This window comes from Alternaria burnsii, assembly GCF_013036055.1.
Source record: "Alternaria burnsii strain CBS107.38 chromosome Unknown 705, whole genome shotgun sequence".
NCBI lineage: Eukaryota > Fungi > Ascomycota > Dothideomycetes > Pleosporales > Pleosporaceae > Alternaria > Alternaria burnsii.
This window is the reverse complement of record NW_024066107.1, coordinates 3,253,458-3,267,084: the sequence shown is the minus strand read 5'-3', so window position 1 is coordinate 3,267,084 and position 13,627 is coordinate 3,253,458. Positions and strand designations below refer to the sequence as shown.

The 13,627-nt window shown below is 50.6% G+C and overlaps 4 protein-coding genes across 4 annotated transcripts; 2 read left to right on the top strand and 2 right to left on the bottom strand.

Moving 5' to 3' along the window:
* Positions 1-105: 105 nt before the first annotated feature.
* GT037_001143 (heat shock protein 70) lies at positions 106-2,231 on the top strand (the record flags this gene model as incomplete). The annotated part of the gene is made up of 3 exons (XM_038926190.1): positions 106-132; positions 187-379; positions 436-2,231. The coding sequence occupies 3 exons, from the start codon at positions 106-108 to the stop codon at positions 2,229-2,231; spliced, it is 2,016 nt and encodes a 671-aa protein (XP_038792046.1).
* Positions 2,232-3,022: 791 nt separating this feature from the next.
* On the top strand, positions 3,023-4,162 carry GT037_001142 (dehydroquinate synthase-like protein; the record flags this gene model as incomplete). Its single annotated transcript, XM_038926189.1, has 1 exon — positions 3,023-4,162. The coding sequence occupies one exon, from the start codon at positions 3,023-3,025 to the stop codon at positions 4,160-4,162; it is 1,140 nt and encodes a 379-aa protein (XP_038792045.1).
* A 617-nt stretch (positions 4,163-4,779) lies between these two features.
* Positions 4,780-6,896, bottom strand: GT037_001141 (uncharacterized protein; the record flags this gene model as incomplete). Its single annotated transcript, XM_038926188.1, has 4 exons — positions 4,780-5,713; positions 5,787-6,067; positions 6,118-6,543; positions 6,600-6,896. The coding sequence occupies 4 exons, from the start codon at positions 6,894-6,896 to the stop codon at positions 4,780-4,782; spliced, it is 1,938 nt and encodes a 645-aa protein (XP_038792044.1).
* An 880-nt stretch (positions 6,897-7,776) lies between these two features.
* GT037_001140 (uncharacterized protein) lies at positions 7,777-13,202 on the bottom strand (the record flags this gene model as incomplete). The annotated part of the gene is made up of 4 exons (XM_038926187.1): positions 7,777-11,103; positions 11,151-11,317; positions 11,367-11,378; positions 12,140-13,202. 4 exons carry the CDS (start codon positions 13,200-13,202, stop codon positions 7,777-7,779), a joined length of 4,569 nt encoding a protein of 1,522 aa, XP_038792043.1.
* Positions 13,203-13,627: the final 425 nt, after the last annotated feature.

Here is a 13,627-nt window from a genome sequence, read left to right as displayed (position 1 = left end):
GCTTCCATCACTACATCATATATACCATCCACCCTCCCACTCATCATCTCTACATCCAATCTTCTGTCGCTTGCATCCCCTCACGCAGCGTCTCACACATTCACAATGTTGTCCTCAAGATTATCACGGACTGTAAGTAATTGCCTTTGTGATTCTGCTCGTCAACATTCTCTGACCTCATCATAGTTTTTGCCTCGTGCGGCTTCGGCGGCGCGACGCACACCCGCATTCAGGGCTCCCGCCATGTTTGCGCGAGGGTATGCTGAGGGCGGCGAGGAGAAGGTCAAGGGCTCAGTCATTGGTATTGACTTGGGTACCACCAACTCTGCCGTCGCTGTCATGGAGGGCAAGGTCCCTCGCATCATTGAGAACTCTGAGGGTACGTCCGAAATGATTTTTCACCCAATTCGATCAAGACGCTAATCCTTTCTCCAGGTGGCCGAACAACACCTTCCGTCGTTGGTTTCACCAAGGAGGGCGAGCGTCTCGTCGGTATCGCCGCCAAGCGCCAGGCTGTCGTCAACCCAGAGAACACTCTTTTCGCTACCAAGCGTCTCATCGGTCGCAAGTTCACCGATGCTGAGGTCCAGCGTGACATCCAGCAGGTCCCATACAAGATCGTCCAGCATACCAACGGTGATGCTTGGCTCGAAGCACAAGGACAGAAGTATTCGCCCTCCCAGGTTGGTGGTTTCGTCCTCGGAAAGATGAAGGAGACTGCCGAGTCCTACATGGGCAAGAACGTCAAGAACGCCGTCGTCACCGTCCCCGCCTACTTCAACGACTCCCAGCGTCAAGCTACCAAGGATGCTGGTCAAATCGCTGGCCTTAACGTTCTCCGTGTCGTCAACGAACCCACCGCTGCCGCTCTCGCCTACGGTCTTGACAAGGCCACCGACAACGTCGTAGCTGTCTACGATCTGGGTGGTGGTACTTTCGATATCTCCATCCTCGAGATTCAGGCTGGTGTCTTCGAGGTCAAGTCTACCAACGGTGACACTCACCTTGGTGGTGAGGACTTCGACATTACCCTCGTCCGCCACCTTGTCGACCAGTTCAAGAAGGAGCAGGGCATCGACCTGAACAGCGACCGCATGGCTATCCAGCGTATCCGTGAGGCCGCCGAGAAGGCCAAGATCGAGCTGTCCTCTTCCTCCCAGACCGACATCAACCTGCCCTTCATCACCGCCGACGCCTCTGGTCCCAAGCACATCAACACCAAGCTCACCCGTTCTCAGCTTGAGAAGATGATGGACCCCCTCATCAGCCGTACTGTCGAGCCCGTCCGCAAGGCCCTCAAGGACGCCAACCTGAAGGCCACCGACATCTCTGAGGTCATCCTCGTTGGTGGTATGACCCGTATGCCCAAGGTTACCGAGTCCGTCAAGAGCATCTTCGGTCGTGACCCCGCCAAGTCGGTCAATCCCGATGAGGCTGTTGCTATCGGTGCTGCTATCCAGGGTGCCGTCCTTGCTGGTGAGGTCACCGACCTTCTCCTTCTCGACGTCACTCCCCTCTCTCTTGGTATCGAGACTCTCGGTGGCGTCTTCACCCGTCTGATCAACCGTAACACCACTATCCCCACCAAGAAGTCCCAGGTCTTCTCCACTGCTGCCGATTTCCAGAGCGCTGTCGAGATCAAGGTCTACCAGGGTGAGCGTGAGCTCGTCCGTGACAACAAGCTCCTCGGCAACTTCCAGCTCGTTGGCATCCCCCCGGCTCACCGTGGTGTACCCCAGATTGAGGTCACCTTCGACATCGACGCTGACTCCATCGTCCACGTTCACGCCAAGGACAAGTCTACCAACAAGGACCAGTCCATCACCATCGCTTCTGGATCCGGTCTTTCTGACGCTGAGATTGAGAACATGGTCAAGGACTCCGAGCAGTACGCTGAACAAGACAAGGAGCGCAAGAACGCCATCGAGGCCGCCAACCGCGCTGACAGCGTCGTAAACGACACCGAGAAGGCCCTCAAGGAGTTCGAGGACCGTCTCGACAAGGCTGAGGCCGAGAAAATCAAGGAGAAGATCACTTCTATGCGCGAGTTCATCGCTCAGAGCCAGTCTGGTGAGGGTACCGCCACCGCCGCTGAGATCAAGGAGAAGACCGACGAGCTCCAGAACGCCTCTTTGAGCCTGTTCGACCAGATGCACAAGGCTCGCTCCGAGAGCCAAAACCAGAGCGAGCAGCCTCAGCAGCCTGAGGGTGAGGGCGAGAAGAAGCAGTAAATGCTTTGATCGTTCAGCACTGGTTTTATCTTTCTCGTTGATGGCTTCGTTACGTCCAAAAGCAGGCGTCTTGCATCCTGTCATGATTGGTCTGGTTTAGGTCACGTCTAGACGTGTACATGTCACTACACATGTTTGAGCATCTCTGTATCATATTTTCCGACGATTTCTCTTCTCACATTAGCGTTTGTTTTATTACCCTTACGGATCCTTGGTACACGTCGGAATAACGAAAGAGTGATATCCACTGGTGGTCAGGACATGATGTGGAAGGGACGATATAATGGCGGAGTCAATGAGTGTACCATAGCTTAGAGACGCGAGATGGTAGCACTTCGCTTACTTCTCCGCTCTACAATCTACGATTTGAAATGTTCATTACCGTCTATCACAAAGTGACGTCGTTCATTGCCGACTAATAGTCGCCCTGTAGATGTAATCATTTTGGATCTTACTATATAATGTGCCCCGCTATCTGAACCTCGGGATAGCTTCATCGTTTCGACCCGCTAAACTCTTACGTCATTACTAATCCGCGGCTTCCGTTCTTTAATAATACACAAAGTCAGTTTTGTAGCAAACCCTCTCCTATGATTCCAATTCGTGGCATTGTAAAGCACACTCTCCTCTTCGCACGCGGATCCAACACCACTAGATCCATTATCATCGCATTCCTATACTCTTCACCCAGAACCTTTTCACATCCTACGCTTGCCAGCAAAGCATTGATTGGCGGACACATCCAACCTCCCTGTAGTATTCGATATAGCTCTACAAAGGCCAAGCCCAAGATGACAGACGCAACAAACCACCCCTTATCTGGCCTCTGGCAACCTACGCAGCTCCAGAAACTGCATTATGGTGCTGACTCCGTGAAACAACATCTCCTGTCCTGTCTTCCACAAGAGTCAAGCAAAGCCTTTGTCATTACTGGAAACTCTCTGGCCAGCAAGACGCCTTTGGTGAAGCAAGTTGAAGCGCTTCTGGGCGATAAACATGCAGGTACCTTCTCAAAGATAGGCGAACACGCGCCTGTCGCCCAACTAGACGAAGCAACCGACCTTGTGAAGAAGGATCAAAGCATCGATACTGTAATCTCCATTGGTGGCGGCAGCCCAATCGACAGCTCAAAAGCCATCAGCTACCGTCTGAACGAAAAGACGGGAAAATACCTTTACCACATCGCCATCCCGACAACCCTAAGTGCAAGTGAATGCACCCTGATGGCCGGCTACACACAATCTGACGGCGTTAAAACTGGTGTTCGAGCCAAAGAACTCGTCCCTCACGTCGTCATCTACGATGCCAAATTCGCTCTACATACCCCTGAACGCCTATGGATGTCAACTGGTCTCCGCGCCATGGACCACGCCATCGAGCTACTATATCATCCCACCGCCACTGAGATGCCCGCTAGATGGTTGACTCTACAGTCTGCAGCTACGCTCTTCGAAGCCCTACCAAAGTACAAACAAAACCCCAAAGACGAGGATGTTATCACAAGGTTGCAACTTGCCGCTTTTGCTTCCCTGGGATTTTTGGGCTACAACATCAAAGGCGGTCTCGGTCTCTCTCATGCCCTAGGCTACGCGCTGGGTTCTCCCTATGGTATTCCTCATGGTATCACATCATGCCTCACTCTGGGACACGTGGTCAAGCTCAAGGCTCAAGACCCCGCTGCGGCAGAGCAGGTAGCTCGCCTGCTTCCATTCATCGGAGAGTCGGCGTCTGGCGATGCCAAGGCCGATGCTGAAAAGGTTGGAGACGAAATCTTGAGGCTGGTCAAGGATTTAGGGTTGGATAGTAACTTGAGGAATTACAAAGTAGGCAAAGATCAGATTCCTGTCATTACAGAGCGCGCAACGGGTGGGCAGAGGGAAGGAAAGGCCTATGATGCTGTTGAGGGTTTGGTAAAGGGGTTGTTTGTATGAGTAATCGAAATGGAGAAGTTATGGAGGGAGGAATTTGTATTTTGTGACAGCATCATACAACGACGCTTCGCCAGACGTCATGTAGTTGGAGGATCGCTTGTACTCAGGTAAGGTTTGAGGAACCAAGCTGTTGATTATTCTACTTCACGATTCGGGTCCATAATCCGGGCCAGTTCCAGCATGAGGCGATATAGATGTATAGTAAAGTCCTCTCTTCGAAGCGCCTTCCCATGCCACTCACGACCCGCATCGGCTATCTCCTTCGCTCTCCTTTTACCATCTTCATGATTCGTTAGATATCGCATAATTTCTGGCAGCTCGTCCATGGAGAGACTGACAGGAATGTAATGCACCCATGGTATCAAGCGCTCATCATGCCATTCTCGCAGGATCGTCTGCTTAAGCACAACGCTCCGCGATTGTAACAGCGTGTAGTATCGCCCACTAAATGAATTCCCGTCGATGTCAAACACGAAGCGGGATCGTAGCTGTTGTTTTTGTTCCTCTATATCTCCAGGGTTAAAGAACCCTTTTTGGTCTTTGCAATCCTGCTCATTGCATTGGAGCACAGCAGTGAATTTTACGTCATAAAAACTGCTTTGGTTCTTGACTGCGCTCTATGGTATCCATTGCCCTAGTTTGGATTGCTTGAGAAACGTATGACTGGTGTGATCGATGGCCTGGACCAGCTTCACGAAACGTTGTCGGTGGGAATGTTGCCAGCTGCTGTTCCAGCTATAGCTTCCAGTTGTACTACCAGCCCAGTATAGGTTGTCACTCTTTGCTTCCCAAGCAGGATCATCTGCCCCCTTATAGTCTCCTTGATATACCTTATCTGTATACCAAGGACTAGGATATATAATGTCGCCAAATGAAGAAGGCGCAGCTTGCGAAAGGATGGGGATTGGAGCTTCTGTCGTCAGAACAGTCATGGGAGAGGAAAAGAAGCCGTGCATACTCTCGAACTCGGGATGTGAGCAGACTTTCTGAGCGTGCGATTTGTCTTGGACGAAAGGAAGGCCATAACTGAGGATGAAGGAATTCGCCTCAACACTAGGATCACCCCAACATAGATCATTGGTTTTATCCCATATGGAGTTGTGATTTGCATCTTCGAATGAAGGACGTAATGTACTGCCATTATCGAGCGTTTGTCGCGTGACGGTAAACCTAGGTTCATCCAATAAATTAAGAGCAAATACGACGTCAGGAATGTTGCGCGATACTTCATCAAAGAGCCCTCTGAGGTCCTTCACAAGCCAGTGATCACTTGCCGAATTGTATTCTCCATTCGCAAAGGCACACTTACGGAGCGCAAGATGGTCGAGCTCAGTGACGTTATCGATACTTTCGCGTAAACGGCGAGGTTCGATCTTCCAGAATGGCTTGAGGTCCTTATTGATCATGTCAAAATCATCGATCAGAGGAGATTGGTTAGCTTTGGCGTAGAAAAACCACTTATCGAATCCCGGCGGTGGTTCGCGTGAGTTCCTTCTTCGATACTCCTTTTCGGCTGAATGAAGATTGTCGTTTCTGAATATGCGCGAAATCCTTCCGAGCCTTCAGAGCAAGCTCATCGATAGGGTGAAGTGAGCCTGGTGGTACAGTGCCAGTTGACACATACGGCCATACTGCCTCAGGCAGCAAAGGAACTTGCCTCCCCATCGAAGTCAGCCGTACAAGCGACAGCATCGACCAGATGGCGAACAGATATAGTATGAGACGCCCCTTGGAACTCTTCGGTAAGAAAGAAACAACTTGGTACAGACTAAGAACTGCGATCGTTGTACGAGCAAGTGTTTGAAACCTCCCTAGTGATGTAGTCGCATCCGTAGTAAAGGCATCAGCTGACGCTGTGACATAGCCCCAGATTACGGGCGCAACTTCCCACTGTACTTCTTGTGTCTGGTTATATTAGCCTGCAATCGGATCAGCACAAATAGAGTTACACATACAAGCCAGAATACGGCAGTCCAATGCCGAGCTTTTACGATGCCAGTAAATAGAGCTTTGACCATGGGAGAAGTTCCACCAAACGGAGAGAGAGCCACAAAAATGGCTACCGCGATGCAAAGCCCAACCGTGCGAAACGAGATGGAGCGGATCACATTTCCGGTGCTCATCCGATCGCCTCCATCTAGGCATTGCCGCCCCAGGTTGAAGATATCGGCGAGTGACCTGTATATCCCCGCAAGGCCGAGTGCGGTGGGAACAGCGTATACTATCCTGAAGGTATCAAAAGTCGGTGCGAGTGCTACAACGAGGGCTGCTCCCAACCCCAATACAAAATATGTATATCTGATATATGACGGCAGCAGTTTAGACAGGCGGGCGAAGGGCGCGGTACGACTTCGAGCGATGAGTGCAAACCCGACTACAGGCTGTCGAATGTATGTTAGCATGCTTGATGACTCAGGAGATAGCAGGGAGATACTACTGTGACCCACGTAGAATCTATGACCGAGGACAAAGCTGCTACCATAGACACAGAACCCGCCATTATCCAATACGAGTACTTGATTGAGGGCTTCAAGCCAAAGTTCTCATTCTTCCACAGCCCTGGTACGAAGCGCGAGGAAAACCCGAAAGGCACAGTGACGAGACTCCAACATATCACTTCGGCGAGCGCTGGGGCGTATCCATCGAGGTTGCGGGGGTAGAATTGGGCTGTTAGAAGAGCAACTCCTGTTGCTACAGTCAAGTTTGTGACTCGATCTGTAGATGTCCATTTCATGACGAATGCAAGAGCAAGTTGTGTCGCACGATTGGTTGATTCTTAGAATATCCAGAGACAGACTCGTAGAGGGAGAATTCGCACGATGGGGGACTCGTTGGAATGCTCGGCGTACGCATAAGCCTCAATGACTCGATATGGAAAGACAAAGTGCAATGAAAGAGCATGAAAAGCGGAAAAAAGCTTTCACGGATATATTCGACATAGCAAATTTAAGGAACGTTCTATAAAATGGAGCTACCCCAGGAGACCTTCAACGAAACAGTTGTTAAGAAGCTGTGCATCATTAGAAGTTTTAGTAAGCGTGGATGATTGAAATCTGCGTACAGTTCCGCCGTTTGTAAATATCCCTATCGTTGATATAATCTGTACATTTGACCCAAGGCACAATGAGCAATATGCACGTACCAAATGCGTCTGAGATTTACACAGACTTCCAACACTTATATTTGGATAGTGCGATGATCTCATTGTCCCACTGCTTCGGCGTCGGCGCGATCTTTCGTACCAATTCAAGCTTTCACCCATCAAGAGCTATGATAAGGTCAAGTATGAGTTGGACCAGAGACATCTAAGCACTTCGTGTTGCCTCTATAGCTTTGACAAGGCCAAGTGTTCCGTAGTAGATGGTGTGATCCGGTGCTTGTGATTCCATTCATCTGAAAGCTGTGTTCTCCATTTAGCTGTCGTCTGTGACGATGTGTTATGGGAGTAGGGTTGAAGTGTACAAGAAGGGCAGGTATGATAACAAGACATGACACTAGAACAATGATTTACATATTCACTAGACCCAAACCAGAGCGGTGACCAGCCTCGCGAACGCCAAACAGAAGAGGAAAGCAAAAGAGAGCGAGTGGCGAATCAGCTCTCGTAGAGCAACTCAGCTAACAACTTCTCCAAGTACACCAGCCACATAGCATACCGCGGCAGCCCAGATGGCTGTCTTGACTACACCAACTCCTTTGCGGCCTTTCCTCTTGCCTTTGGTCTCTTGTTCGGTTGGTCCTTGTTCGTTACTGCTTTCTTCCGTGCTGACAACGCGCTCAGCAGCTTGCCTACGCTCAGTGAACTCTTTCTCAAGTTGTTCTTGGCTCTCCTCTGGTCCGACGTAGCCAGTAGGTGAGAGACGGGCTGTCCCATCTATGGGATTGATATTGCCTCTCTCCACCGTATTGTCAATGTTGCCTTCCATTGCGCTCGAGGTGTTCACGGTGGCGAAGGACTTAGTGGGCGATGTGGGGTTGAGAGCATCGCGCAGGATAAGCATATCCTTCTTCGCAGTGACAATCTCGAGGCCATCTTTGATATGTGGAATGAACTTCGCAGGCTGATCGAGCTGCGATAGCGCTTCGTGTAGTGGTATCATGGGAGGAAGGTCACGAGGTAAAACCGATGTAGAGGTGGTGAGCGAAAGCTTGCCAGTGTCCGGATCGTGCACAAGGATTGTGTAAAGCATCTGTGAGCCCGCTCCTGATGAACGAGGTGACGTGACCGGAGACGATACCTCAACAAAGGTGTCATCAGACGCCTTGTCCTGCTTAGGATCCAAAGTAGCGGATACAGGAGATGATGGAGTGTGAGCAGCAGTCATGGTATCCTGAGCAGTTTGGGTTAGAGCAGCAACTGATGTAACCTCTTTCTCAGCCACCAGTTCTGAGCTCTCTAGCTCGTTCACCTGGGTCAACGTCTCGCCTATTATGGGATCATCCTTCAGCATATCAAACTTGTTCACTTCATGGTCTTCTTCAGCCTTGTTATCCTTGATCGGGATCTCTGTATGCTCGTGGTCAACAGCAATTGATCCATGCGTATCCACATATGCCTTTTGGATGTCATCAACAGGTGTCTTGTCGTTGAGCTGGTGAATCGCCTTCTCCTCGACCTCGGTTGTTTCTACTTTGGATGGCATTTCCTTCTCTAGGCTCTCCAATACGGGTCCGAAAGGCCTGAATAGGCTGTGAGCAAGAGGTCCTCGCTCCTCAAACGACTTTTTCAGTTCCATCTTCGGTATGCGCGCGTATCCATCATCTGAGAGCCCACGCATAGCGGACTTCTGTGCATCGACCTCGTTGGCAAGGCGTTCTTCAGCTGCTACCTTAGCGCGAAGCTGAGCTTTGTCAACCTCAGTCATACCAGTGTATACTTTACCTTGGGCTGACTGCCCATGATCCTGCGAATCTTGCGCATTCTGACTTTTACTGAAGGTTTTAATATCTTCCCACGTATGCGGTACTACACCATAAATGAGCATGGCGCGTTCTATCAATCGCGCTAAAGCCAATTGTGTGTCTTTGAGGGTCAACAAGCTGTTTGCAACAGCTTTGTAATTCGGTAGCATAGTCTGGGCGATTTCCGCGTCCTCGAGATGACCCTGTAGACTCCAGATCAAACAACGCGTAAGGTGAGCATTTTTCTGGGTGATTTTTGATGCAATGTTGAGTCGCCGTTTGAATGCTGAAGACATGTTCTTTGCCGCATCGGACTTGCCCAATTCCTCGAGCTGTTCGTATGCCTTAATAAGATCATTGTCTGTGCTCTGGTACTTAAGGCGCAGTTCTTGAATAGCTCTGACTTTCTTCGGTGTCAAGGAATGCATCTTGCCAGTTCCCGGATCCTGCCGAAGGGCATTGATAGCAGAGTCTAGTAGATCCTCGTCCGCTTTCATGCGCTTCAAGAGAGGCTTAGATGCTGGAATGTCGGCCTCTAGATCATCAATCACTTGCTTCATAGTCGTACGGCCTTTACGGAGACGCGCCAAGATCTTGTCGAAAAATTGTCGTGTTTTTACCACGTCCGCCTCCTCAGTAGGGTCTTGCCAAAAGAAGCTGGAAAACTTGGCGCCGCTTTCTTCAAGCCATGACTTCATTCGCTCGACGCTCGACTCCAATTGACTTTCGGTCTCCACGGAATGTGTTTTCTCACTTGGTGTACTTGTTTGCGGTTTGTTAATCTCCTGAGACTCAAGTGTTTTCTCTGGTTGCTGCATTTGTCTTTCAACTCGACGGACGAACTGATCGTTGATGACCTTAGCCTCAAGCATCGGGTCGATGACATTGTGTTTCTTGTGAGTATCCTCAAAAGTCTTCTCTAATTTGGCCCGTTCGGCCTTTTTGAGATCGTCGCTAAGGACTTTGCTCCTTCTCGCGGCCATGTTTGCACGTATATGATCTGCACTCAAGAAGTCCAAGTCATCTTCAGGCAGCTGACTCAAAATCTTGGAAGTAGACCGGGAAGACGAAGTAGTGCCTTGAGGGGCATGCTCTTGTTGTGTTGAAAATTGCTCTTGAGAAACATGCCGCCTCGTGCTTGAAAGGCCCGAGTCTGTAGGAATGGATGTAACATGTTCTTCTGTAGGTGACACTGAGGGTGCCTCATGAATCTCCACAGTCGCTGACTCCGGTGCCGAGGGCTTGTCTTCTGCTTTTTGCAAAGGGACATTGTAAATCTCAGGCTTTGCTACCAGATCTTTTGAAAATCTCCTCTGTAGCGAAGTTTCTCTCCAAGTACCATCCTCAGTTGCACCGTAGAGATAGGGATCTTTGTGCCCGGGTGTCTCCGTCAGGAATTGAACCATGGAGGAATCTTCCGTAGTCGATGTAATGTTGCCAGACTTTTCGATCTTTGAGGCCGCATCGGATTTCGTCTTCGTAATGTACTCTCCGAAGGACTCTGTGCTCTTCGGTGGCGTAGGCTGCTGGAGATCGTAGTTCTGTGGAATACTTGCAGGATATGCTGAGTTGGTCGCGCTTGCTTCGGGTTTGCTCGGCACTTCTGGAAGGCGGCCGGAAGACCTGACATGAGGCTGATCTCGAGGTCTCCTGAAGTCTGAAGGAGATTCAACCCCAGTCGGGTCGTCACGGAGCAGTTGATTTGTCCGGAAGGATGGTTGTGGAAAGTAAGATGCTCGTTCCTTGTGCTCGTGGGAACTCTCATTCCTGACCTCAACTCGTCTCGGATATCTCGGATTGGGATTGCCATCTTTATCATTTTTAGGCGACGATGTGGTGTCGTCATGGATGTCCAGCTCTCTCAGCAACCACTTTGGAAAGCTTTTGCTGGTCCATTCCCAGTCTTTGAGCCCCTTGCCACTTAACATATCGTTGCTAGCACCAAAGATAGCCTGGTATGGGTCGTCCATCAGCCTCTTTCGCCATCGCTGGTATTGCTGTAGCTGCAGCCACTCAAGATTAGACATGCCAGATGGACGCTTGCTGTCATGGTTGTCTTCATGTTGTGCAGATTCGGAGGGCGTACGAGAGAAGCATCGCGTACGGAGAGCAGCCTCGTGGGACCGTAGGACGCGTTGCGCGTAACGTTGAATGGGACTGAAGGTCGGGTCACGGCGCCACCAAGCCATGTTCGAGACTGGGAAGTGGTCCGAATGGAGCTGAAGTCAGAAGATTGGGCGGAGGGTCTTGGCCCTGCATCTCATCAGTATCAATGGACCATGTAACATGAAACGAAACATACCTTTGTATCGATCTGTGATATCTTGTCCAAGGCACCAACGGCTCCTCGGAGCTAGCCTAGGTGAAGGGGCAGTGGCTACATCAATAGCCAGACGACTTTCGCAAAGGGAGATAATGGCGCACCCAGGGCAAGAGGATGGTGCTATCAGAAACGTGTTCAAGACAGAGATAGGACTGCCAAACGAGACGGAACGTTCAGGCAACCTCCAGGGAGTGATGGCGTTGCCATATCCCCGCGTAAGCTCCGTGCCGCTTATCATGTTTCGCGGGGTACGTTACCACCCTCCGCGTGATCGCTTGTTCGCGTCACCACTCCGTGGCGCCGTACATCTAGATCTCGCCACATATCGGGAGGTGCCTTTTACTTTTCGGTGGACACCTCCATGTTGATGCAAGTGGCCGTGGATCGCCTTGAAATGACAGACTTCGACGATGCTTGACGCGTACCAAGTCGCGTCTCACAGCCGAGGCCGATAAGGCGATAAGGCAGCAGCGCCAAGGCTCCATCTGTCTCGATTCGACTCTTTGTAAAGTACAACCCTTTACAATTCTTATCACCTTGCTCGACTACACGTGATAGTACGCAGCATCAGCACGCACAATCTCGTACATCACTAGCACCCAGCCCATCGGACTGGTTGCTCTTGCAACTGACCGAGACTATGGTGGAAGATTCCAATCTCAGTCCAGTCTGACTACAGATGTCAAACTTCAAGACATACATTTGTTGCAAATTCATCTATCGGATCTACACTCAATGCACATTCATCATACTCGTCTCGGTATGGCATCCAATGTACTCGAAGAATTGCTGGTTCGGCTCTAGCACGTAAACCTCGTGGAACAGTCGAAGCGATAACACGTTGTTGAGCTTCTTCGCATACATCAGAAAGCCTCCGAAAATATTGATATGACTTTGGTGGCTCTTACTCCAGTACTCGAGAGATGCCAGGTCATCAAAGTATCCGAGACCGAACGTCCTCTCACGGTTTGCTGCGAACGAGCTAGAGTCCACTACGTCCCACAAGTTCATCGCATAGCACCCAATTTCGCGACCTTCATCGCGCAGAAACCTCATACCTTCCATGAGCACGAGATGTATGGTATTGAGATAGAGCTTGCGTTCTTCAGGTAGCGTGTCGGACCAATCCTGACCCGACCGAATTACACACAAGTTGGGCTTGCCGGGTACACGAACGCGCTTTGGAACGTTGTCGCTAACAGGCGAGCCATTGGCGCTGCTGTTGGCAGAACTCAATTTGGTGCCATCAAGTCTATTGTCTTGAGCAGCTGCCAGCCGGTCGCGCATGCTACCCCAGTATGCATGTTCTTTTATCTCGCCCGAGATCTTCTCCTGCATGTTGGCGCCCCCTTCTGGATTCTCGGAGTTCGAAAATACCGTCTCAAAACGATCGATTGTTGGACACAGGATTTCTTGGAACCAGCCATGTCCATCTTGTTCCCTGTCTGGACTCTGCCACCATGTATCGAAACCAGATTCTTGCTGCCATTTCTTGTGCACGTCTGCGCTGCGCCAGTATGCAATGACAGCAATGCTGTACGCGCCTCTCTTGTCGACAACGGAAGCCACTTCCCAAAACGACGGTCGCTTTGACTCTGGCGCTTTATTGACAAAATCCTGCAGCTTAGAGATGGCCGTGCCATCGTTTCCAGTGACAGAGGCATACTGTGCTCCTATAACTGCCATGACGAGCGCGTCCATCTTGGTGGGAAAGCTGGCGCAATACGCAGGGAAAGGCGGAACATAGTTGGGCGGTGTGCTAACCGGGCATGTTCTTTCCTTGCGGAGATGCTCTGGGATCGCGCATTCCAGCATCTTGGGAAATTCCCGAGACTACACTGACAGTGTGGAAAAATTTAGGTCGAACTTGTCGTATCTATTCGCTCTACCAAGGAAAGCGGTTCCAAACAAAAGTCTACTGAAAGGCAGCTTTGGGCGGGTTATATTGCTCGCATTTCACAGCGTGCTCGAGACGACGCGGGACGGCAGCAATGGTCTGGGGTAGGTTCACAAGCGTCTTAGCGGACCGGAGGAGCATCTCAAAAGAAGGGCCGGACCTCGCGCTAGACCTGTCACACCCTGTCGTTTGTCCGCAGCTCTACCAAACGACATACACCCAGACCCAGATTGAGTGTCTGTGTGGCGATGAGTTCCTTTTTGTGTCCAAAGATCCCACGGGCCTGAGACTGACGTAGCATCTTCGGGTATGCGCGCTTCGACACTGCCACCTAGAGATTCAG